At 32.2% G+C, this 27,138-nt stretch overlaps 1 protein-coding gene across 1 annotated transcript in view; it reads right to left on the reverse strand.

Annotated features, from left to right (window-relative positions):
• Positions 1–27,138, reverse strand: part of LOC118184042 (G2/mitotic-specific cyclin-A-like) — a 94,753-nt gene that overhangs the window by 31,649 nt on the left and 35,966 nt on the right. Inside the window, exons 4-6 of the mRNA XM_035353681.2 lie at positions 26,249–26,472; positions 22,144–22,348; positions 14,896–15,009 (exon numbers count right to left, since the gene is read on the reverse strand). Of these exons, the coding sequence (XP_035209572.1) occupies positions 14,896–15,009; positions 22,144–22,348; positions 26,249–26,472 (543 nt within the window). The remainder of the gene's footprint in view (positions 1–14,895; positions 15,010–22,143; positions 22,349–26,248; positions 26,473–27,138) is intronic.

Genomic DNA, 27,138 nt, shown 5'->3' on the forward strand with positions numbered 1-27,138 from the left:
TTAAATTATAACATTATTATTATTATTATTTTTGTTGTTTAGAAATTTTACTTTTGATGGGAAAGTTGTCACCCATACCTACCTTTATTTCTTATCATTTTATTCTTCAACAAATTTTACTTTGCTCTTAAAATGTGAAATAATAATTAAAAAAAAAATTAAACTACAGTAAATGTGCTGGAGTCACCCATGTGCTGCAAGTGGGTTTGGTTTGGTTTATTTGAGTACAGCAAAGCATATGAAGGCTATCTGCCTAAGAAGAGGGATGTCTTCGTGGAGAACTTTTCAAAGGGAAACTGGCCAGGTTGCATGTTGGATACCCCCACACTAAAATCTGTCAATGATCAGTACAATACTCCTTCATTCTTCAAACCATGAATAAAATTTTGAAGTTCCGAGAGTTTTTGGAAATTAAAATTTTTTCCGAGAGAAGGGATCCTCCTGCTAGAATTTCAGTATTAAAATTAGAAAGAAAAGGCACACAAATAAACTTTATTAAACTTCTTGAATACAAAAATATTTTTTTTTTTTTTTCAAGTCTGCAAAATGTTCTTCCCTCTCTTCCTCTTTAATATCTTACAGATTTGGGAAATGTCAACACTTCAGTGTCAAGTTCATCTTTACTTGTAAGGATACTTGCAGGTATTCTCTAACATTGGATGTAAGTACACATATTAAATTTACTTTTATTTGCTTTTGAAAACTTTTGACTAGTGTAAAACAAAGATTTGGATTGAAAAAAAAATCAAAAGATAAACAATTATTTACAAATAATAAAGAGATTTAACATAGGAAAATCAAATTCTAAATATGGCCAGGGGCAATCTACATGTATACAGCTAAAGATAAATAATTACAGTCAAAAGTTGTTAATCCGGACCTCAAAGCTACGAACTTTTTGCGCATGCATCAATGCATAATGCGTTGACGCATGCGCGTAATACCTTTACGTATGTGCATATACGTGTACGCATGCGCATAATATATTTACGCATGTGTGTTTAATGTATAACGGATGGTATAAGCTAAGCTAAAATTATCTAATTATGTATTTCAGTTAATGTTGCAGATTGCGTTGTTCCTTAATATTCGAATTGGATCCGGCTTATTATTTTTTGCAGAGTGTTAGATCAATTTTATAAAACTAAGTTAGAACTTTCGATTACGTCAAATAGAATTTCCGATGCTGGAGCTGCCAAAGGATCTACAAAGCGAAAGCATGTTTCGATGTCCATCAAACAAAAAGTGGAATTGCTGCAAAAAATGCATAAAGGCTCCTTTGTTTCTCTCACCATTCCGAAATCTGTTTATCAATTTCACGCTGCTCTGCGCGGGGAAGGGGGTGGCGGCGTCACGGCGTGCAATGAACTGGAAGTTGATCTTTCAACACTATCCTTATCTTCAGGACAAATGTTTTTATTTTATTTGGCTTTAATTCCTTACTAAATGTAGTATTTCATCTCAATGTACTCCGTCTTTGATATGATTTAAAACAAATTCCTCGTCATTATAAATATCACGAATACACATCAAATAGTTTTCTGGTTGCAATTTTCTAATTTCGACTCTGCATAATGTATGCTTTGCGCATGCGCGCATTGAAAGAAATGTTTAATATAAAGTAAACAAATAAATATTAAGCTTTTTTTTTTTTTTTTGTAAATTTTGATACCCTTTAGATCATAATTGCTCTTTATTTCATAAATTACGGTTTCTTATTTTTAATTTTATAATTTGTGCATGCCATCTTACCAGATTTAAACTGATGATCTATAATCCGGAATCGCCGAAGTCCTAAAGAGTCCGGATTAATGACTTTTGACTGTATAAACACTCATTTTACTTTAAGAATTAAAAGTCAGTGACTTAAAACTGTAATAGTATGTTTCAGTTTAGCTTTGCTAAGAGCTGTTTCGGAAATTGTGCTTTATAAGCATTATACCTTGTTTATTTTTAGATTTAAAATATTGTATAAGTTGCCAAAATGAAACTTTATAATATGACTGCGAAAAATAAAAATGTTTTATTTTAATGTTATTTTTTAAATATAATTTCAATATATTACCATTATTTTAATTAAATTTATCAATGTTACGATGTTTTAAAAAAAATCGTAGAAAAATTCTCAGATTTTGGAATTAAAAAGTTTCTATAGAAACTAATCTTAAAATCACCAAAATGTTGAAAAGTCGCCAAATTTAGAACAGTTTAATAAAAGAATTCACATCCCCAAAAGCAAAAAGTTGTTTAAGAGCTCTTTACTAGAATAAATGAATTTCGAAATGCTTATGTTTCACTTCTTGCTTAAAAACTCGAGTATCCCATCATTTATATTAGAAATAGAAATAAATTATAACTCATGAACCTATTCAAAAGATTACCATATATATGGCAGTGAATCGCCAAAAATATTCCTCAAAATGCTAATTCACACTCAAAATGACAGTCGTAAAAACAGACAGAAATTTCAGATGATTAAAATTAAGGACCTTGTGTTGATTTTGGCCAAAATTAAGGACTTTTAAGGGCCAAAAATCGATTCCAAAAAATCTAAGGACTTTTCAAACCCTGCATAAGAATAGCACTCGCCAGTTTGTCTGCAGCTGTCTATTGCTGTAGAAACAAACCCTGACCCATTTTTCATAGGGGTGTTTAAAAATTTAATTCTCAGTTTGCCACCTTGGCGCATTTAAAGATGATTTGGTGATATTCACATTTTTAGTCTCAAGTAAAATGCTCATTGACCCTTTGTCGTGGCCCCTACATCCAATTTCCGAAAATGAAGATTTGATGGCGTAGATAAAGCTTTTGCAGCGAAGAAACGGTCTTTGATTTTGCCAAATGAAGTACAAGTCGCTGAATTTTCCATCCCTCTAGATGTACAATGAGTAAAAATACATCAAAATAAATTGTAGGGAAATAAATTTAAAATTCTATGCTTATTTTTTAAAAAATATTTAATATTTACATTTTAAAAAAATCATGCTATTATTTTGCTTTTTTTTTTTTATTTTTTTTTTATTTTATTTGTTGTTTGCTTGCAAAATCATAGATGACATCTTAGAAATCTACTAGATTGCCCCATTCTCTGTAATATAGTATAGACACACTTCATAAATGTAAAATAAATTTTTATAGTTCTTCCCTCTAGCTAATCTTCTGTAAACATTCAAAGCAATTTCTTCAGTCTTTAAATGACGTTCTGCTATGTTTTTATTTCAAAATTGTCTGTTAATTTATTGCTTGAGCTTTAATAATTACTAAAAATTTCATCATTAAATGTATATGGAATCACCTGAAAGTAAAAGTGTTTATTTACATACCCACGCTCTTTATAAATACTTTTCATGAACATTTCTTCTTTTCCCATACCTTCAAACAAAACCAAAAGCTGGTCAATTTAATGGCAAAAGGAAGCGGGGAAGGTGAATTAAAATCAAAACTGCTTTTACCTTAATTACCAGTGGTTTGGTTTGGTTTATATGATTACGGAAAGCCTCCAGGGTTATATGCCTTCATGGAGGGCTTTCTAAGGGAACTGGTTAGTATACACATTACACGTCAGTAAAACTACGAAAACACCCATGCAGCCAGCCCGTTCACGGGATTCAAACCTTGGACCGAACTACTAGTGTTCAGTGATTTTACCACTGGGGGGCCTCTTAATTACCAGAGCCCATTTATGTATTATGCTGCTTTTTATAGACACTGTTGTAACTTGTTTAGTTTGTTAAACTTACTAATTTCTATACTTTCATAGTAGACTCAACTAATGAGTATATCTCAAGAATTCAAAATTTTTATTATTACATTTTAAAACAGTTCACATGACATTCATGTAGCACAGTAACACATGCATCACAACAACAGAATCGCATAGCATGAACGCCCTTACAGTTATGGTTATTTTAAATATACATCACATCCCTTCCTTCAGTTTATAAACAATAATAAAAATAGCAAATAATATCAATACAAGTATATTCACAATATGCCATACAATAAACAAAGTTACATAAAAATGATATATGCAATATGTTCATTATTTTATTCCATGACAAAGTCTCTATACCTTAAAGGTTGTCTAATCAACCGTCCACTTCTTGTTACTGTATTATTGGATAAATTATTCTGTTGATTTCCTATATTAATAGGCACAGAAAGATTATCAGGGCTTTCATTTGAATTTTCCTCTTTATCTACTAATATAGCATCATAATCATTATTAACTTTGTAAGGTGATTTTGAAAATTTTATATGGAGTCTGTTTCTTCGTAATATTTCCCCATTTGAATTTCTTACAATATAGGATCTAGGAGCTTTATGTTTTGAAATTATTTCACCTTTATCCCATTGCCCAGTTCTAAAGTTGAACAAGGTTATACTATCTCCAGGTTTTAACTCAGGCAGTTTCTGTGCGGTTCTATCATAATAATATATTTGCCTCGCTTGAAGTGCACGAAATTTAGAATAAGGTTTGTTTATTTTAGTATTTAACAATTTATTACTGATAGGTAATTTTGTCCTTAATCTTCTATTAAGTAACAGTTGTGCAGGAGACAAATTTATTCCACTAATTGGGGTATTTCGATATTCCATTAAGCCTACACTTATATCTTGCACTTTTCTCATGATATTTTTCACTATTCCTACAGCTTTTTCAGCCAACCCATTACTTTGAAGAAATCTGGGGCTATTAAATTTAAGTTCGAAATCCCAATCTTCAGCAATTTTTTTAAATAAGTAGCTATTACAGGGATTATTGTTGCAAACGACTTCATTTGCAATACCATAAGCTAGCAAAGATGCATTTTAACTTTATCATAATGTCATTTGCTGTCTTATCTTTTATGTTAGAAACCTCAATCCATTTAGAGTAATAATCGATAACTACTAAATAATTTTGATTACCAAATTGCAAGATGTCAAGGGCAATTTTTTTGAATGGTTTAGTTGGAATTTCATGTTGCATTAGAGGTTCTTTTTTAATTTTTTATTTCTGAATTTTTCACATATTTCACATTTGGAAACAAGCTGCTCAATGTCATTTGCCATACCTGGCCAGTAAAAAATTTCACAGGCTCTACTTTTACATTTCTCAATTCCAAAATACGCTTCATGAATTAATTGCAACATATCTTTTCTCAAACCATAAAGTACAACTAATTTTTCATTAATAAATAATAAGGCATCATTAATATAAAGATAATTTTTAACTTTAAAGTATGTTTTTACACTACTATCTACTTTTTTGTAACATTTAGGCCAACCCTCCTTAATATATTTCATAACTATTTGCAAATCTGGATCTGATTCAGTTTCTTTACTAAATTGCACCACTCTTCTTTCATTCATAGGCAAATATTTTGAAATAATGTGAACAACATTTAGCATTTCAGGATCATCACTAATAGTTTCATTCACAGGATATGCACGTGACAAAGTGTCAGCAAAAAGCATTTGATTACCTGGAACATAATTTATCTCAAAATCATACTTCAGTAATTTTAAGATCATCCTTTGCATTCTAGACGAGATTTTATGCAATGGTTTCTTAACAATTGCCATTAATGGTTTATGATCACTTTGTACTGTGACTTTCCGTCCATAAACAAAATTGTGGTACTTTTCAAAAGAAAATACTATGGCCAATAGCTCTTTTTCGATCTGTACATAGTTTTTTTCACCGTTAGTCAGGCTGCGAGACAAAAATGATACAGGCTTACCCTTTTGAATTAGACACGATCCTTCGAACTATCACACTGTATAATTATATCTTCATTACCACTGAAAACTTTTAAAATTGGAGCTTTGTTAGCAGTTGTTTGATGTTGTTCAATAACTCTTCCCGAGTTCTCTCCTCAATTAAATTCTACCTTTTCTTGAATGATTTCTCTTAAAAGAACAGTAACTTTAGATACATTAGGTATGAATTTTGACAGAAAATTTAACATTCCTAACAACCTCCTTACTTCAGTTTTTGATTTTGGTGTTGGCATATCAGTAATTGCTTTAATATGACTAGAATCGGCTTTTACACCTGACTCAGAAATAATTTGGCCTACATATTTGACTTCCGGTACTCTATATTATAATTTATCAGGATTAAATTTTATATTTAGAGACCTAGCTCTTTCAAGAACCTTAGATATAATTATATCATGAGTAACCTCATCAGATCCTGCAATTATGATATCATCAAAATAAACTTCCACACCCTCAATACCACCAAATAATTTTTAGTTTCTTTTCTGAAATATTTCTGGGGTGGAGGATATTCCAAATGGCATTTTATTAAATTTATATCTTCCATAAGGAGTATTAAATATATATAGTTCAGAACTAGCTTCATCTAGTGGTACATGCCAAAATCCATCTTTTAAATCTACAACTGAAAATACTTTTTTACCTTCTAACCTACTAATTATATCTTCTGCAGAAGGAATCTGACAGTGTTCCCTTTTAATTACTTTATTTAGATCTCTAGGATCCAAGCATAATCTCAGACTCCCATTAGGTTTATCAACTATAACCAAACTTTGAACCCAATCAGTTGGTTTATTTACTTTCGATACTATCCCTTCTCTTTCAAGTTTATCTAAAGTATCATTTAATTTAGGCTGTAAAGCCTGAGGAACACGTCTTGGGGGCTGTATTACTGATATTGCATCATCTTTAAGGGTTATATGATATGGTTTGTCAGGAAATTGCCCTGTACCAGTAAATACATCTTTATACTGAGCAATTAAATCATTTTTATTAATAATATTGCACTTTAAGGAATCAATCCTTTCAATTAGCTTTAATGCAGAACAAGCTGTTAACCCTAATATAGGCTTAGATCTTACATCAAGAACATAAAACTGTAAAGGTACATTCTTAAGCCTTTCAAGTTGAACAATTAATTATAAGAGTGCCTTCTGGTTTTAACTTAAAATTACCATATGCAGTTAAGAACAAATCAGTTTTATTAAGTTTAGGCTTAAGTTTAACATTATTTAAAACATATAAAGGCAAAATATTTACTTCTGCACCAGTATCTAACTTAAAATCAACCTCGAAAGACTTATTATTTACATACATTGCAATACTTTTCACACATGTTTCACTTACCTTGTGAACATCCTTATTTACTTCATCAATAGAATTTGTTAGTTCTTTAATTGATTTTGCACTTATTTTACATCCACTATGCCCATTTACCGGTGGATCTATCATTACAGAGTGAACAAATACACTATGTTCATTATATATACTAAGTTTATTATTTGGTATTCCAACTTCATAAATGTTCTTGGGACACCTCGTGGCAAAGTGGTTCTTTACTTTGCATTTCGCACACATCTTTCCGAAAGCTGGACAGTCCCGGTATTTGTGCCTCCTTCCGCACTTCTTGCAGTCATATTCTAGTGCTGATTGCTTCTGCTGCGACATTTTCGGTGGCACTGACTGTTTTGGTTGATGCTGCTGTTTTCTATATTTCTTCACACTGTTCACAGTCGCTGGATCATCTTTCATGTTCCGGAGTTGCTCTTTGCTTGTTTCAGCGGCACGGACTATTTCTATAGCTTTTTCTAATCCCAGGTTAGATTCTCGAAGCAAAAGTTCGGTCAGACTTCTATCTCGAATGCCTAATACAATACGGTCGCAAATCAATCCATTTTCTTGTTTAGGAAACTCACAAGTTGAAGTTAAAGTCTTTAATTGAGTGACATAACATTCAATTGTTTGTCCTTCTTGCTGGCTACACGAAAAGAATTTGTAACGTTCATGTACAACATTCTGCCGTGGTGAACAATAATCTTCAAAAGGCTTTAAGACCTCTTCATACTTATCTTTATTCTCAGGTGTCTCAAATCGTGTTATAAATTTTGAGTCCTTCAGTAAATTCAAAAGGATTGCAATTTTAGTCTTATCTGGCTTGGCATCTTTTTCCGTTGCAAGTAAATAGTTTTCTAGCTCTTGCTTCCATTTTTCTTTAACATTTTCGATGGAGAATGTTAGAGGAGCAGGTGGTCTGAAATCCATTTTGTTCCTGACACCATGTAACTTCTTGTTTAGCTTGTTAAACTTAATAATTTCTACTGTCAAAGTAGACTCAACTAATGAGCATATCTCAAGAATTCAAAATTTTTATTATTACATTTTTAAACAGTTCACATGACGTTCAGGTAGCACAGTAACACGTGCATCACAACCACGGAATCTCGTAGCATGAACGCCATTACAGTTATAGTTATTTTAAATATACATCACAACTGTAATAGCAAGTAACATAATAAAATGTTAAAATCAGAACAAAATTAGGGTCTCTTAAATTATTCAGTTACCTATTTTATATTTAAAATTATATAATTATACAAAATTTGGGTTTTATAACTGCAGTGAGCTTTGTTGCATTAGCATAATTTTGTATTAATATTTTCATAATAAGACAAAAGTTATTTAATTTTCATTAAAGATTAAAAATTACTCTTTAAGCAAAGTATATCATGGCTTGTGGGTCCCCAAGAACACAGTAATGGGAAATGAAGTAACCATGCAGTGTTCGTTATTATCCACAAGGAGGGTTTTCGCCTCTGCCAAAGGCTCATTGTTTCCCCACTTTTGATAGTCTTTCATTTATATTGTGGCAAAGAAAATGCTGAATCTATAAGTATTCTCATAACTTGAGAGAGCTATCAGATGAAGAAGAAGGATGCCTTCTGGGAGGACTTTTATAGAGGTATAACATCTAAAAAGTCGTCTGAATCACTGTCATAAGATTCCGTTTCTTCTGAATCGGAATCGCTGCTGCCAGTTTCAATTATTAATTCATCCACTATCTCTTCTAGAAGTTCGTCCTTGTCCCAATAAGAATTTTCAAGTTTTTCCGTGTGGTTGCAGTGCGCCTGCCATTTTTGAGAAGTGACTTCATCCAAAGCTTTTTGTGTTAAATTTTTCAAATTTTCCAAACTTAAGTCCACAGTCACATTCCTTTCCCTGATCAGTCTTTTAACTGATGACCAAACATATTCAGTTGCGTTTAGATCACAGTGGTAAGGAGGGAGACGCACAACATGATGCCAATTTTCTTTTATGATGGTGTCAATTTTATAGATTACTTTTTTAGGACGATTTCATTCTATTAAGTTAAAAAGTTCCACATTTTGCATTTTGGGATTGCAGCATATCATCTTCTTCATCAGCCAATTTACCACTGTTTGCTTTGTAGCATATTTCGTGGATGTCTGATCTTCAATTTTTGTGTGATATGGGGCATTCTCCATGCATACCACATTTTGGGGTCGTAAATTTGGAAGAAGCTTTTCCAACACCCATTTTTCAAAATTTCCATAGTTCATTTGCCCATGGTAATCCCCGCTTTGAACTGATGCTTTATATACAAGTTGAGCACCTGGAATAAATTCTGCGGAAGAGCCGGCATGGACAACAATCAGTCTATTTTTTGAACTGACATTTATCTGTGCACCAAAAACCGTATCATGCTGCCAACATTTCTTAAAAGTTAAATTGCTATCAACCCATGTTTCATCGATGTAAACAATGTGGCGTTCACTTGCCCCGAGTTTCCTCATTTCGCATAAATAATTGTTCCTCCAAAATATAATGCAAGGGCCTTTCGATAAGAATTTTTCTTTTATTAATGCATTTCTTCCAGCGAAAATTCATTGAATGCAAAACTTTGCACAAAGAGTCTTTTTTGCCACGGGAAGTCTATTTTTTACCTCAAGACAGGCAGTAATTTCTGCACAGATGGCACTTTCTTTTCTTTGATGTAAAAGTCTTGTATTGTCTGCCGTATAAGGCATTTGTCAAAATCGTCAATTTCACACGTATGATTAGCAGGGCTTTTACGTTTAAGTGTATTTAGAAGTTTATTTTCACCCATTGCTGATACTTCGTGCTTAATTTTTTTAATTGTATACTCCGATACTCCAGTACCTTGCGATGTTCTCTTCAAAACTTGAGGAAGAGGAACTACTAAAGAGTTCACCGAAGCTTCAGAAGCACAAAATTCTACGACATTGTACATGATTTGACCTTCCTGAGACTTCAAAGGTTGACCTTTCTTAAACTGGAAAGGCATTTAAAAAAATTGGCAATTAACAAAGCACTACAAAAATCAAGCTAAATAGAAGCAAATTTGAACAAATACTAGTATAAAAGGTATAACAGTGAGAATAAAAATAGCTACTAGTAATAATATAAGGCTTAAGAAAAGATGGGTGCAGCTAGAATGAAACCGAGAAGACGAATGATAAACTCTTTTAACCCTCAACCAACAGTCACCAAAAACAAAATAACAATAAAGCAACCCTTGGTTCGTCCCTATTTGAAATATACTAGCCCTGTTGCTATAGCAACCGCCACCCGCCAGACACCGTGGCGGGAGCTGTTCTTGCCGTAGACAGACAGTACATGGGATGTCTCATCCTGGTCTTAAATCAATACTTTATTAAAAAACAGTTTGTATGGAATTCTATGGTAGCAGATATTAGGCAGTGGTATAAATTTTCTTTGTAGTGCCAAAAGCCTACTGTTCAAAGTTGTAGTAAATCATCTTTCAGAAATTTTCCATTACATTGCAATCATTCTTGTCATGAGCAGATCAATGTTTAGGATCTCCACCCTCTTTTGTGCACATTTTGCTACACATTTATTGATTTACTACATGACCTGAAGCTTTCCATTTAAATGACAATTAGCAATGCATTTCCTGTCGGAGGAGTATTGCACTTTGGAGTTCCTGAAACGATCACAACAGATCGAGGAAGCAAATTTCAAGTCAAATTTTTAGGTTCCATTAAAAATTAAATTACAGCTTGTAATTTTAAGTGCATGGGTATGGCAGAGCATTTGCAATGCCTACTTAAGACTGCCTTAATAAGCAGTAACTCTACTAAATCAACAGATACACTTCCACCACCATCCTGTTCCCGTCTCAAATGTGATTTGAATAACATTTGCAGATTTTGTTTATATGAATCTCTTCTGAAATTATTGGAAAATTCTTTAGAAATTCGCCTGACTGACGATTGGACACTGGGATTTCTCCCACCTCTGCAGATTAATGTGAGGAATTTGATATCAACTTCAGCACAAAGACATACATCCTGTGATGTTTTCATCTACATAGAACTGTCATCTGCTATGCATGTTTTTATGACAAGGTTCTGTTCCTCTACAGTGGCCATATTTTGAATTGATTTCCTGTTCAGACATGCGTTGACGCACGCGCAGAAAGTTTGTAGCTTTGAGGTCCGGATTATAGATCATTCCACATTATGGGTGTCCAGATTAATGACTTTTGACTGCGTGACTACATCAGCGTGACTGAAATTTATCTGATTCACCATTCTTTGTCTCACATTACGGGCACAACTTTTTTACAGTACCGTAATTTCGCACGTGTAGTCCGCAGACTATCTGTGTTTAAAATGCGAATTTTTGAAGCTGCGGACTATCCACCAGTGCGGGTAATACGCTGGTTGTTCAAGGTTAAAATCGTTGAAACTTAAAAAACACGCTGTCGTGAACTGCCGATGATCAAATATAAAAAAAGCGCGAGATTCCAAGAAAACATTCGTATGTATCGTATCGATAGTAAACCATCGAGCATAGTACAGAACGAATGAGTAGTAGCAAGTACAGCTCCTACAATCCAGGCTGGCGCATCATGCGATGCCGGGATATCAGCCAAAGAAAGTCTTGTATGAGCACTCACTTAGCGCAACCAGTCTTGTATCCCAGTATCCTTCGCACTGCTTTAGAGCAACTGCCGGAAGGGGGGAAAAGTAGTTGATGCGTCAGCTGTTTTAGGAGCCATAGTAGGAAGTACCTGGAGTACGAAAAAAAAGCATGATTCGTTTACTTATAGCGTGGTTTGGCAACACCGAGTGAGTGGGGTCGAAGGTCACATTTCATTACCACTTATCACGAGGATAGCACGTTGCACAGTATTTTGTTTTCATATTTTGTCTTTCATCTTCGATAACGTTGATGAAACATCACCGGAGTTTTACTACTGAGTTAAACTCAAGGTAGTTGAGAAAGCTGAAAAAGATGGAAATAGAGAAGCGGGCCGTTATTGGTTTAATCCTAGTATCCGGTGCAAACGGGTTTTGACTACTTTTGGCAACTTTATGATGAGCAGTGAAAACGGGACATATACGATGATTTAGTTAACGGGTCATTCAAAGAAAATATATAGATAAACATAGTATATACTATGTGTGTATAGTATATATATATAGACGTTCTTTGGATCATTTTTGATGTTGGCGATAATTTTCAAAGTCACTCCAAGGCTCCACCATATACTAGGATTTTACCCTGTTATTTTGAAGTGGACGAGAAAGCGGTGAGAAATTGGCGCAAACAAAAGGATGTGTTTAAAAAGCATGGGAATATTGCCGTATTAAAAAAACATATAGTCCGCGGACTATCTGACGATTTTTGAAATTTTTTTTATATAAAATCGTGTCTGCAGATTATACGATGGTGCGGACTATACGTGCGAAATTACGGTATATCAGAAAGTGAAATATAGCAGGGGGAAAAAAAAGGAGAAACGTTTCAATAAGAGCAAATAGTTTGGCTCTGTACGAATCATGTCAACTTTTTTACCCTGCATGCACTCTCTTGTCATGTGACCAAACACATCGTCAATGAAACAGGTTTCGAAAATGAATAAATTACAGAAACTATTGTTATAAATTTTTTTTGAATTATAACAAACAAAAGTGACCATGCATGAGTAAAAATAAACGATTTTTTGCATTGGGTCATATTGAACCAAACGATACATTAGGTATAAATTGAAAAATATTCCTTCGAAATACAAAAACATAAATCCCTCTAGGAGTACATATTTATATTATTTACCAACAATGTCAAGAAGTTTCATTAAAATACCCCTGTACTATATTTTTTACGAATGTGTAAATTTTATACTGGGTCATAGAGACCCGAACATAACAGCAGGGTTAAGGAAACAACCTTTAAGGCCATATCACACGGCATTTGTTTCACACGAACAACTGTTTTGGACAATTTTTGTGCCTGGTTTTTTGAAAGAAAGACGTGCGACTTTTTTCCTTCCTTTCCAAGAAAATTGCAAGTTATTCATTTTCAACTAATCAGCTATCAGCTTGTTTGTAATGGAGAACCAGTTTTCCCCATGTTAACCCCAAAGTGATCTATGGTGATTGGCTGTTGTGACAAAGCAGAAAAATTCCAAACAGTTGTTCTTCCGAAGTAAACCAACGTGTGATAGCAGTCTTACAGAGACATCGAATACAAAGTGGATCATTGTGGTTATGTTTGATAAATTTACAGTCTATGAGGAAAATAATGAAAGATCTTGATGGCAGATGGCTCTATTTCTTCTTTTATGCCTTCTTTCTCTCACAGCAATAAAATTTCATGATATTTGTCACAAAAGTCTTCTCTTTGTAACTATTTTATAAGACTTCAGGCTTGTTTTCAGCTATACCGTAGTTATCATAGAGAGGAGGATGCCCCACTATCCAAGGCAAAGTCACCTCATAATGATTGTCATTGTTAACAGTTGAAATTCCCTTGAAATGCATTAAAGTTTCATCTTCTAGCACCCTTTTGCTTTTCTGTTCAAGCAGATCATGAATACCCAAAATTCCCAACTCTCACATCTCTTTCGCCTGAGAGTTTTTTTAGCTACTTCTCTATTAACTACTTCTCTTTTCTTTCCAAGACTAGAATGGTCCGGCCAACCAAGGTCTCTACAGCTGAAACTCCTAATGATAGATAATACCTGAATTCTTTCAGGTAAAAACACTCCCTAAAATATCTTCACCAAGAAGAACTCGTATTGGTGTATTATCACCAACTTCTGTGATATTCTACGAACTTTAAGTTCTGAAATTAGAAAAATATCATAAATTCTAGGTAATGTGGCGCAAATTTTAAGCTGGTCCAAAAAAGAAATTTTCATGGAAAACCTTTCATCTAAACTTTTTTACTGTAACATCATACCTTCTGTGATCTAGAGCAGGAATAATTTCACCCCCAAATAACTTATGTGACAGCATTTCTATACCTGTAGGAGACACTTTCAGTTCCTTTATTAATCCCGTTTCGATGTATGGTTGATGTGAACCCTCATCCAGCAGTGTACATACAGCAACTTCGCTTCCATTTGGGCAAATTTTAATCAAGATAGTCTTTGGATAGACTTCCCGAGAGGTTCCTTCTGTAAACAATGAAGTGCATTCCGTTTCTGTAAAATTTGCCTGAAAAGCAGATTCTTTCTCCGAATCTGGACAAAACAGAGTGTAATGTCCTTGTCCAAATCTCAAGCACCGAACGGTACTTCATGTTTTACTTTCATTTTTGTAATTTCTTTGGCAATAGTTTGTTGCATTCATAAATATTGTATGCAAAGTTTTACACTGTGACTTTAACGCATCCATAATAAAATATCAAAGCTCATCAGAAACTAAAAGGCACACATATTTAATGTCTAAATTCAAATCATACCAAGCTTATTTTGTATTTACTCCAATTAATTTGTTATAACTTCTCACAAGAAGAAACACAGAAGATTCTTATAGTCGTTAACTAAATATTTTATTTTGAACTGAAACAATTTTAGAACTTTTAGACATTCTTATTATCAAGAGTTACTCATAATGCATTTTTTTCTATATAAAAACAAATTTCTAAGTTATCGATACATACAAAATAAAAGCAAATTCTAAAATTGATAACAATGAATATCAATATGCAACATTTGCTGTCTCATACATGATAAGGTTTTGCTTAGTCTCTTCATCCTGAAGCAACATAAATTAAATTTGCAAGTTCAAGGAAAAAATATCAATCATTTTAGAAAGTTTAGAATTATGTACTTACCCAAGCACTAGATCCCAGTTTAAGATTTGCTAAAGCTAATGATGAGGCTGCTATTTCACTGGGTAGAAACTTCAAAAATGGATCTCCATCTAACAGAGATATTTCACATATGTACTGAAATTAAAGAAAATTCAGTATCATATCTATAAGAAAAATGCCATTACAGATCATAAAAGACTCATTTAAATACATACAAATATGAACTTGATTTAAGTTTCTCAGTTAAGAAATCTGAAAGAGTATTAAACATATTCAAATAAAACAGATTCGCATAGTGCACAAGTTCCTTGTAGTACATTAATCCACTGAGAATAGGAAGAAAATGCAATTATGATGTAAAATTATCCAACAAACGGTCACGTTTTTTTTTAGCAGAGGCCTTGCAACCACAAATTTGTGGGTACCTTCCATAAAATTCATTTGATGCCAGAGCAAGATCTACATTTTGTTTCCCCAAGCCCAACCTGAATTCAATTGAAATACGTTTCATTACCCTTAATAGCTTACTTATAAACAGACACAAGATGAAAGGCTACCTCAAACTCACGGTAAAATTCATTTCAATTCGATATGAAATGAAAACTCTGTGTTTATTAGAAAAACATATCATGTTGGAAACAAAATATTATAAAAGAAAGCTACAATGTTATAAAATACATTAGCATTTACGGTGAATTACTATTATATTGCTGAAACTTTGAAAATGCAATGGCCTTAAAAGATTGTGCAGAAGTGAGGGGGAAAAACTTAAAATTTCTTTTTTGTTATTGAAACTGAGAGCAAGGAAAAGACGTCATTGAAAAATTTAAGCATCCTTCTTAAAGAAAAATGACAAAACATTAAATACAGATTATGAGAATAATTTAAAAGCATAGGTGATGAAAAGATTCTTGAAATGACAACGAAAATTTTTCATGGACTATTCCACGTTAACAAACATTGTCACCCGTTTCTCTGGTGTTGAAGAAAGTGTATTTGTAAATTTTCATGTTCATATGTATACTTATGTTTGCCATAGCATAGTCATCCTCCATCTTTATATTGATAAAGTGAACTCTTCCACTATGTCTAAATTCAAGATAATTAAATGTTTCCCTTTTGCTTACTTTCAGGAATTTATAAGTGCATTTTGGCACAAATCTTTTATGGGAAATCTAAATTTATGGGAAATCTAAATTTTTGGAAATTATTTGAATGGACCTCTTAACAGCAACTTAAATGCATTAATGGCAGCTATGAAAATTTGAAAGGAAACTTTTTGAACCACATGATGAAATGACTTCAGCAAGTCTCTAAATTGGAAACTTCGATTTCAAGCTATATGCATAATTTACATGATGTTGTATAACATGATGCCAATACAAAACAAATTCAAGAAAATGCAAGAATTATTTCAATTTGTACGAATAGCTTACTCAGAAGTTATGCAAAACCACAGTGCTTTACTTCACTAGTGCACTTGACTTTGCCTTTTCTATATTTTTGCCTTCAGGTGAGCAGTGTGATTGCATCTTAATTGACTTAATTACCGGGAATGTCCTTAGGGCATAAAATTGAACTATCTGGTAAAAATTCTATGTTATTGTATGCCAGCATTGAAAGAAACAATCAATCTGATAAGAAATGGCTGCGACTTATTTTGAAAGTGTGTTGTAAAAGGTTACCAACGAGGATATTCTGTTTGACATCAACTGTACCATTACTGGCGACTTTATCACGTGTGCCGGCAAAACGGAAAAGTACCAAAAGCTCAATATTTGATTGTTTTGCTCAACATTTTTTTCAATGCAAGTTGCTTAGGTTCTTTTGTTTTTATGTTAATTCTTTCTCTTTCATTTTATAGATGAGCATAATTTCTTTTTCATTAACGAAGTTCTACTAATTGTTGTGACAAGACTTTCTACTGAACTGCCAGCCGATATCTTTTAATTCTCAGCTACTTTTTCTCATTTTCTTTACTACAGATAACAACATTTTATGGACTTAATCATTTCACCATTCATTAGATGACTGATTATGGCATTGTCATTGAAATGAAAAACTACCATTATAGCATTTTCACTTATTATTACCTTTTATTCTTTCAAAAATTCCATTAATTCAAATATTTCGTCTTTCGCTTGTGATGTCCGAAAACTTCAAATTCACAGCTATCATCACCATGATGAAATATGCTGAAATAAACCACATAGCTGGTCATAAATCACAAAGCAGATTTTATATTAAATTACTTAAAAAGTTTTTGGTCTTGCCATCGTTCAGAAATTTAGCAACAATTTAAAAGTCTATATCTGCATTTCAGTGCATGCATCACTACAATATTCAATGACTGAGTGATGAATATACAGTCTGAAGAAAAATACAATATGGGGATGTTATCTCTTACTCAAATTTTAAATAAAGTATGTGTCAAACAGCTGTCTATAATTGACGATTTTTGCATTATCCGGTAAACCAAATGAGAATTGGGTATGACAGGACTTACAAAACCAAACATTTATTGTCCATGATTTTTTATTTAAACAATAGGGAAAATCTTTACATCTTTAAATGTCCGAAGTCATATATTTTTCTGATTATGAAAACTTACATTTCTGAGTTCCTACACCATTTGCACAGGCAAAAGTCTTGCTTTAGAATCTTGGATACTAATTAGGATTTTTTCTGCAGTTGTAGCCATGGTATTTCTGGAGACACATTACCTGAAAAGACCAGTTTCTTCAACGTAATAATTTATTCTGCAGACAACATTCCAGTGATAATGAGTTCAACAAATTTAACTGCACATTATTCAAGTGTATTTTGCATCATTTGAAACTTTCATTACAGCAGTTTTAAAATTTGCTCATTTCTCATTGTGACACAGAATTTGCACATTGGGCATATCAATGGCATGTTCTTGCTGCAATGCTGTATCACTCATTCAATTATTATTTTGTCATTTTCTTCACTTTTAGCACAATGAACGATTTTTTGTTATTATTCATTGACAGTGGGTTGTCACAGCTAAATCTTGCTGGTGTTATAATCCATTCTGCACAGGACGTCAGAAATGAGATTGATATGTTTCAGGACTTGCGGCCACCAAGTTTCTGGGCCAAAGGCTTTGAAAAAATACCAAAACATTGGCAGAAAATCATATATTTGGGTGGTGATTACTACCCATGCTAAAGGTACTGCTTTCATGCTTCTTTTTTTTTTCTAACTTTATTAAGAAAATTTTTTGGTGGAAAACTTTTGTTACAATCAGATATCATAATTATACTTAAATCGTCCCCTTAACAGTGGTAAATTTACGCCAATTCATTATTCATTATTATCTATAAACATTATCTCATATACAACTGAATTATATTACAAATGGAAACATAGCAGGGGATATAGTAACCTTTCCAATCTACATTCTATAAAACAAACAGCATAGTCATGATGTAAATGCTTGAGTTGCTATTCCTGCACGAATTTGTTCACCGGATGTATTCTATCTGCTACATTGGAAGATAGTATTGATTCCATACTTAGCATAACTATGTGCATGACAAAGCTAACCTGAATGCACAGGGAAAGATTATAGATAAAATCTATTTAAGAAGTAAAGCTATAGTTACCATAAACTCTTCAAGATTTATTAACAGATAAAAATCTATAACTAAATTAATCACCGAATAAGTCTAGTTTAACCAACTTTTGTTAACAACTATTTTGACATCAGAACAGAGATCATATAAGAGAAATTTTTAACTATTTTTTATATTTTGATAGATTTGGATAAATTTTTGTACAGAATGTAAAGGTAATAATTCTGAAAATCAGGAGCCCAAGAACTTCCTACAAATTTCAGTAATAAAAATTCAACCACAGTAATGAAAAATATGCATCTTGCAGCAAATGAATTTTGTTAGATGTTCAAAATAAAGATATGGCCTTATGAATGTGACAGGTTGCTACTGAGAATTGCTTCATAAAGGAAAAAAAAAAAAGGCTACAAATATAACTAAATTATTTCCTTAACATATAACTGCAAAATTCTAAATCCATGTATGTGCACACACACATATTTTGTTACAAAATGCCCAGCTGCAGCAAGGTAGCTTCCCCACAAGGTGGGTTTAGGATTACCATATTTGGCGAGAAACTGCCCATTTGGTGACACACCATAGACAGAGAACCTTTTAGAATGAATTCTTACCAGTTTGGCCCAGAATGTTCTTGAAGGCAGGCCGAAAGCTGCATAAACCCTGCTGGTACACGGAGTAGACAGATAGTATCTCATAATCTATTGAGTGTCTCGTTAATCGATAGCAGGTCTATCGAGTGTCTCGTAGTCTATTGAGTTTTATTGTCAGTAAGGGTTGCCACTTAAACAGGCGAATGAAATTCCCCGACTTTTCCTAATGTGTTTTAAGAAAATTTCAGTCTATCCATATAATGCACGTTGGCTGCGCTAAGAGGTAAATTAATTATGGTACCACTTGAAAACATATCACATACATATGTATATATATATTTTTTGACACTGTAGACATTTTGCAGCTAAACGAAATCTGTTTAATGACTTTTGTAAATAAATGCAGGTATTTTATATATTTATTTAGTAGCATACATAAGCAAAAAATGTGTGCATTAAATTTCATGATGGTATGTCATCATACTGCTAGAATTAGTTTCAGGATTATGCCAGAGAATCAATGATATTTTGCCGAATATAGTTATATTAAATGGTTAGCCTATGTGATTGATTACTATTTTTTTTATTTTATTGCAAAATGACAAATACAGCATTTATTAAAAAGAAAAGGTTTAAAAGATTCTGCAGTAGAATCCTAGTATATGCTACGGCCCTGGCACAATTTTGAAATGACCCATTTATTGCACATGATAATGTTGCCAAATCCCGTGTGTACCGTACATGGAGGCTATTCTAACCTCCTTGGTACCGTATATTAAACTGATTTTTTTGTATACGAGAATTGGTATTTTCTTTAGTTCAACATGCATTGCACATGCACATACGAGTCTCTCGATTCTCCAGATTACTGAAAACAAAGTTGCTGGAAACTTGCTTTGCCCTTTTAAAAGACAATCTAATTGGAGCTGCACAAACTGGCTCTATGCCAGCTGGCCGAATGACGCCAAGAAAGTGATTGCTTCCAACGTTGGCAAAAAACTCTCTTTTTTTTTATGAGGATTGCCGTATGAAATTCCCTAATTTTTCCCGATTTTGACTAAAATATTCAAATTCCATGACTTGCTGTCCTGAGTAATACTCACTAATAAATTGTGTTTTCATGCTTCATAAAGTGTTGTTGACAATCACTACAAATCCACGAACCCACAAAAATGCAACAATATATTTATACACACATATACATATACAGTATAAAGTCAGAGATCCGGACATCCAATATCTGAAATGATCTAAAATCCGGACATCAAAGCCATCAATTTTTTTGGGTATGCTTTACGCATGAGCATTTCATCCCCCTTGCACATAATAAAACACATGGAGAGTCCTGATTCTTAATTTTACTTTGGCACTAAATAAAATACCTCTTTATTGAAGAAACAATCATTTTAGCATAAATTTGTGAGATCAGTAATTTGGCTCAGTTGCTGCACATCTGCTTGGCGTACATTTCAAACCGAAACATTCTACATAGATAACATTGTTGATTTTGCACTTACTAATATTTTATATCCCTGACACCAACCTGATAAATCGTTATTTATTATATTTTGCTTTCATCACTGCATGTTTATCAATATATGACAGCTTGAATAATGACTCATGTAGCAATTCCTAAACAATTTTTCATGTTAGTAATTGAATAATGTAGAGTATGATAGCCTTTATGTTGACATTACGCTTGGCAATGATTACAAATTTAAGATAAATGTGCTAAGAAATGTTGACGAAGAAAAATTTAACAATAATTTCTTTCCATAATCTAAAAATACATTTTCTTAATGACACCCAAAGGCCAAAAGATTACATTTAGTGCTAGCTGAATTAAGAATAACTGATTTGTTATTCACATGAACCCAGAACCAGCACCAGGACTCATATGGCCACACTAGGCGGCAGAATTTAGGGAAGGCACTTGGTAGCAGAATTTAGGACCCACAGAGACTGCATTAGGCAGGAAGATATCTAGCACCGGCCCTCAATAAGCTTTAAGTATATGTGGGAATTTATTTATTCAGAACTCATATAAGCCTTACACATATGCAAGAAATAGACATAAGTATAATAAATAACTAATACAGTTCAATAGGTTTAATTGTTTCAGCACGCGATAGAAGAAAGATAAAATTTAGCGAAACAACTTGTCTTTAGTCGCCAATCTCATGATACATAGCCAAATATGTATAGTGAATGATAACTAAATTTTATAATAATAACCCTGAATTTTAAAGATTTTCGGATATCGCAAACAAAAGGTGAAATTTTCCACTTAACGGATTTTGTAAAGAAATGTGGAAAAGCAGTATTAAATGAAGATGATATAAAAAGTTTTTCATTGTGATGACAATGCTCCTCAATCATCAGTTAATTAATACATGCCAAAATCTGTAGTATGAAGAAAGGGACAGGTTATTGAAAACGAAAAAATTTCGATTGAGAAGTTAGTCGGAATTATCCACACAGCAATTACAGGACTTCAACACTGTAATTAAACAAAAAATTATGTCCGTTTACATAATTAAAGAGAAAGTATTAGCACAAAAAAAGAAGCAACTTAAACAACTTACATTGAAAGACATGTTTAATAAAGTAAACAAATAAATATTGAGCTTTTTTTTGTAAATTTTGATACACTTTAGATCATAAATGTTCATTACTTCATTAATCACAATTTCATTTATTTAATTTTACAATTTCTGCAATGCAATCTTACTAGATTTAAACTGATGATCTAGTATCCGGAAAATCCCAAATCCGGAATCGCCGAAGTCCTGACGAATCTGGATCTCGGACTTCATACTGTGTATATATATATATAGAGAGAGATAGAGAGAGAGAGCTGATTATCTTAGTATGGGGGAAAAAAAGAGTTGAAATAAATTTTGTATATTCTTGGTCACATATTCCTCTATCCCAATTTCTAGGAACACATACTAAACATTAACTGGGATATTACCATATGAATAAAATTAATACATGAATTTTTTCCAAACATTTAATTATTCATAATACTAATTGATTTGAAAACAAGACAGCTAAATTGATACAAAAAAATACAATACCTGTGCCAAATTTGACACTAGCTGAGGTGCAGAAGCCATACAGCAAAAGATTTGCAAAAAAGAATATGCAGTTGGAGGAGCAATGTCAAAAGCTAGAACTTTTAATATAAGATGCTCCATTCTTAAAATCTGCTTTTTTGTGTATGTGTCATCCGTAATATAAGCAAAATCTTTTAATTCAGGAGGATAAATCTCTTCATACTTTCTGCAAGGAACAAGGGACAAAATTAATAATATATAGAGACAGTGAACACAGAGTTAGTAAACAGTTATTTCAAACATCTTTTGCAAAATAATGCTAAGAACTAACAATTATGCTGACGCAATTCTAATAGACTATGAGCAGTTTCATGGCGTATGAAACTGGAATTTCAGTCTAAAGTATAGCACAGTGGTTCTCAAACTTTTTTTGCCCTATGCAATCCTTTAACCACTCCCTCTCTACCCAAACTTGAAAAATACACATAAATTGATTTAAGTTTTGATTATTTTGCAATTTGTTAATTACAGTTTTATAACTTGTTTTTGTTTACAGTTTTAAAATCCAACAAGAAAAAGTAGAGACAATGTTGATAAATAGAAAAACATGAATAAAAATATTTTTTTAATTCATAAACTAAAACTAAATGTTTAACAGACAAATCAACGACTTATGACATTTACCGTGAAATTCAAACCACACCAAGAGGAGAATTGTCCTGTGGTTCAAGACCCCTGCAGTAGCAGAACAATTGTTTGTTTCAAAATATTTTCATCTGTGTGAGCAAATCACGCTCCATTTTTCAATATATTGATACTCCCAGTTAAACAGTAAACAGAAACCAAAGTAAAAATTTATCTGCAACAGCGTGCAGCTTTTTTTCCCAAATTACATTTTAGATACAATGTTCTTGAAGAGTTAAACTTTATTCCCAAAATAAGAATTCGAAATAATTCCTTATTTCGAATAATTCGAAATTTATTCGAAAATAAATTTCGAATTCGATTTTAAGAAGGCTTATGTTTAATTTTTTTTATCCAGTGCTAAAAAAAAGGATGTGGGGATTATCTAATAGCAAATATTTGTAACTAAACTGATTAAATATAAAATATATGTACATCACCTAAGATAATTCAATAGCACTTGGAAAACATATTTCTGAAACAACGTAAAATTAATTTACATACGGACTTAAGAAATGAGTTAAATGTTGTACAGTAAAACCCTCTTGATGAATAGTACAGTTAACAAGACAATCTTTGAACCCCTAAATCAAATATAACTAATTTTTGATTTTATTATTATAAGGAGAAAATATTTTAATGCAACGTTCCTGTCACCCACAGCAATCTGACAGTTTATGAAATTTTGCACTTAATAAAAGAAGTAGCAAAGCGAAAACATTCAAAAAGGTAGTAATAATGTAAAAGCATGCAAAAAAACATAATGGGGTAAATACAGGACACTGCAAATATCAATGTACGTAAAGAAAAATGTATAGATACAGAGAATATATATATAAACCTGACTAACATTGTCACATCTACCAGAAGTTAATAATAAATCAATTTTGGAAAGGAAAAAAAATCATAGTTAAGCAATTATTAAGTGTAGGTATTTAATTTATTGTTAATTCTTTTCCAATGTCTCAAGCGTACTTGGCAAAGTCATTGGCCTTAGTGTGAAGCATTTATCCATATAATGGCAGATTATTTCTTCTTTGAATGACAAACAATTTCAGGAACACCTTCAACATCCCTATGCTCACCACTTCTCAACTTTTTTTTGGATCCAATTTTTTTTTCATAAGCAAAAATTAGAACATCAGATTTTTTATATAGTGCTAACTGTTGGTCTGGATAAACTATATTTCTAGCAGATATCAATTTGGCTGCCTCCATTGTGTATTTGTTTAATAATATTCACCTTATCTTCAATGCAGAAGCTTTGAACCTTATCTTCAATACAGAAGCTCATCATGCAGATGAATTTTTGATACAATTTGCACAAAGAATGTTTGAGAGTTTTGCTCTTCTGGAAAAGATGAAAAAGAAACATAATATTATCACTTATGTGGCTTAAACCTCTCAAGGTCCCGAGAGAAAGATTGTATTGTTTCCTAAAGCATTAGCAGCTTTGTCAACAAAGCTTTTGAAAAGTGTGGAATGTCTCTTTCACTTAATGCACCGAAAGCAATAAGTAGTTTTTTTAACCCCCCACACCTGCAGAGAATCATCACGTAAACTGATTAGTGTCGGCTGCGAAAGTATCAATCACTGTCAAAACTTTGCCAGTTTTCAAGAAGGTTACCGTTTCGAAAGTGATCCGACATGTAACAGTAATTGACCGCTTAAGAATTATGTTACCAAATTAAAATTTTGTGGAAAACTGCAAATCAAGACATTAAAGCAAAAGAATTATAAATGTTAATTTTTTTTTTTTTCTGTTCATAAACTTGCATTTTTATGTATGCATGTATATGTGCGTGCATGTGTTTATATATACATTCAGTTTTTATGAGCAATCTATATGGATACAGCCGTAATATCAAAACATTTTTGTGTTACTAATAAATACCCTTCACTTTAATTATTTAATTTACCTCTTCTATACATTGCTTGCCTAGGATAGAAAGGATATTTTCTCAATGAAACAATGATTTTTGATATGTTTTCCTTATTTTTGTTAATAAAGTAAAAAGTCTTGGGAACTTATAAAATTTCTTATTTTATTTGCAGCTTTGGATATTTTACATTCAGGGCTTATTTGAAATTATGGATTATGTCACAATTTACTTGATATAATGACAGAACTAATAAACTGAACATGAAGTAAAAAAACTTAGGGTCTAAAAATTATAAGAACATTAATAAAAAAATGGAATCATTTGGCGTTATTATCGCTTTAAAAAAAAGGATGCCGAATTTCAAAACCCTCTAATATGTAAATTCATGTATATCTCAGAAATTTTTTTATTAAAAAATTCTAATTTTTTGCAGTGTGCCTAGAAATACATCTACTTGACATTAAAATTTTTTTTTTTACGTTATAACACAAAATCTTTTTCAAAAAAAGTTTTTTAATATTTAAATTTTTTTTAAAATTAAATCATAAAAAATGTGCAAATTATATTTGGCTTAAGCCTAAATTTTGAATTCTGGAAGAAGGAATCAAGTAAGTTTAATAAAAAAAAGAGATAGTAATAAATATATCTGAAGTTCAATTAACACTGAGGAGCTAAAATTTTGAGAGCTAATTTTTTAAAATAACTACTCATGCAGTTTTTTACAAAACTTTGCACTTTGGCATAATTTGAGTGGCAATGGAAATATGGAAAAAAAAACTGGCATGCCATTTAAGAAAAAGTCAGATTTTGTGTCAAAGTACCTATATCAGAACAATGCTATATATAAATCTAATACATATCCTAAGTAGCGCTTTCTAGACATGAAATTGGCCCAGTAAAACGGGACATATAAAACAGTCCCCCCTTTTTGTGCGCAGTGTACTTGTTAAGCAATAAAAAAAAATCATTTCAGTTAACATTTGTTTCCTTTTAGTTAGAGCACTAGTTAGGTTTCTGTAAATTACAAAAACTTTTTTAATCTTAATTATACTAAACACTTTTTATCCACAGAAAGTCAACTTTGTAAGACACAATTTTGCCGCATGCGCTATGTATTAATGTTGCAACATCTGCACTCAGCAAAATTTGCCTGTAGTTGTAACAAATAAAAGATTAATTTCAGTAATAGCTCAACATATTCTGCATACAAGCTTTGAACTGGGGAAGTTCTGAAAGCATCTGAGCAGCTGCATTAAGCTTGGTGGGGGTGTACTGTGCAACAGATAAAACAATAGTGGAACCTAGAGTTTCAGTTATGGAGGTTATAAAAAGGAGCATACTATAAAAATCTAATATTATTAGATGCAGACTGATATGATGTACACAACAGATTATTATATTAAAGTACCTTAAATCCTTTACTAAAAGCATTATGTTATGCTTTTATATCACTTTAATAATTTAAAATTAAATCTTCATTGAAAGCAATGATTTCAAAGATTAAACATACCTTATAACTTTTAAAAATACAAAAAGGTATATTAACTAAAAAAACTTACGCTGCTATAAACATACACGAAGTTCCAACCAGCTGCAATTTCCCTCGCAAAACTGACATACGTGACAAGAATCGATCAACGTAGGAAACAGCAAGATGTATAGTTTGAGCCTGAAGTTTGTATTCTTCCCCTACTTCTATAAGCCAATCAACAAGGACACTGCGCATATTATGTGAGATATCTGGTTGTTTCAGCATGTAAGTGGGACGTGGACGGCATTTTTTCTAAAATAGATTGTCATATAAGTGCTACGTTATATAACTGCTTACCTTCATGTTCAACAAAATGTATTAATTATAAACATTAAATAAATACTTACATGCAAATAAATTAAATTTTAAATTATTAAAAATAATTCTGAAAATACTCAAATAAAAACTTGTGCGACGAATAATCTAATCAACATCAAAAGTGAAATACAGACCTTCAGGATTAAATACATGAATAATTATCATTTCATCTACATTTCTGCAAACTTCAACTATCTGTGTGGATATGTTATACAAATTTTAATGCTGAGGTCAAATTCAAAAAAAGTGCCAATGTCATTTGAACCCGATTTGCAAATACACAACATAATTTGAATTCCTTCATTTATTTGGAATACTATAACATAAGACTGGCTGTCAAAAGTGTTGGAACACTTTAGATTCTGCTATCAAAGAAGCATGTGAAAGGTTTATATCATATTTCACTTTTTGCTGCATTTTAAAACCATCTTTATTCTCTTGTCAACAAAACCATACACAATTACATTATTAATATACCCATTTTTTAAATGTAAATTAAGGGCTTTTGAAGATTTTTAAGGACCACCAAAGTAAAAAATTAGGGACCTCTCAGCAAACAGAAATGAAGAAATTATCTATGCAACCCCTTTTACTCTTGAA

Source organism: Stegodyphus dumicola, chromosome X2 (assembly GCF_044657685.1).
Source record: "Stegodyphus dumicola isolate Sdum_Otavi_A_Nest chromosome X2, ASM4465768v1".
NCBI classification, from domain to species: Eukaryota; Metazoa; Arthropoda; class Arachnida; order Araneae; family Eresidae; genus Stegodyphus; species Stegodyphus dumicola.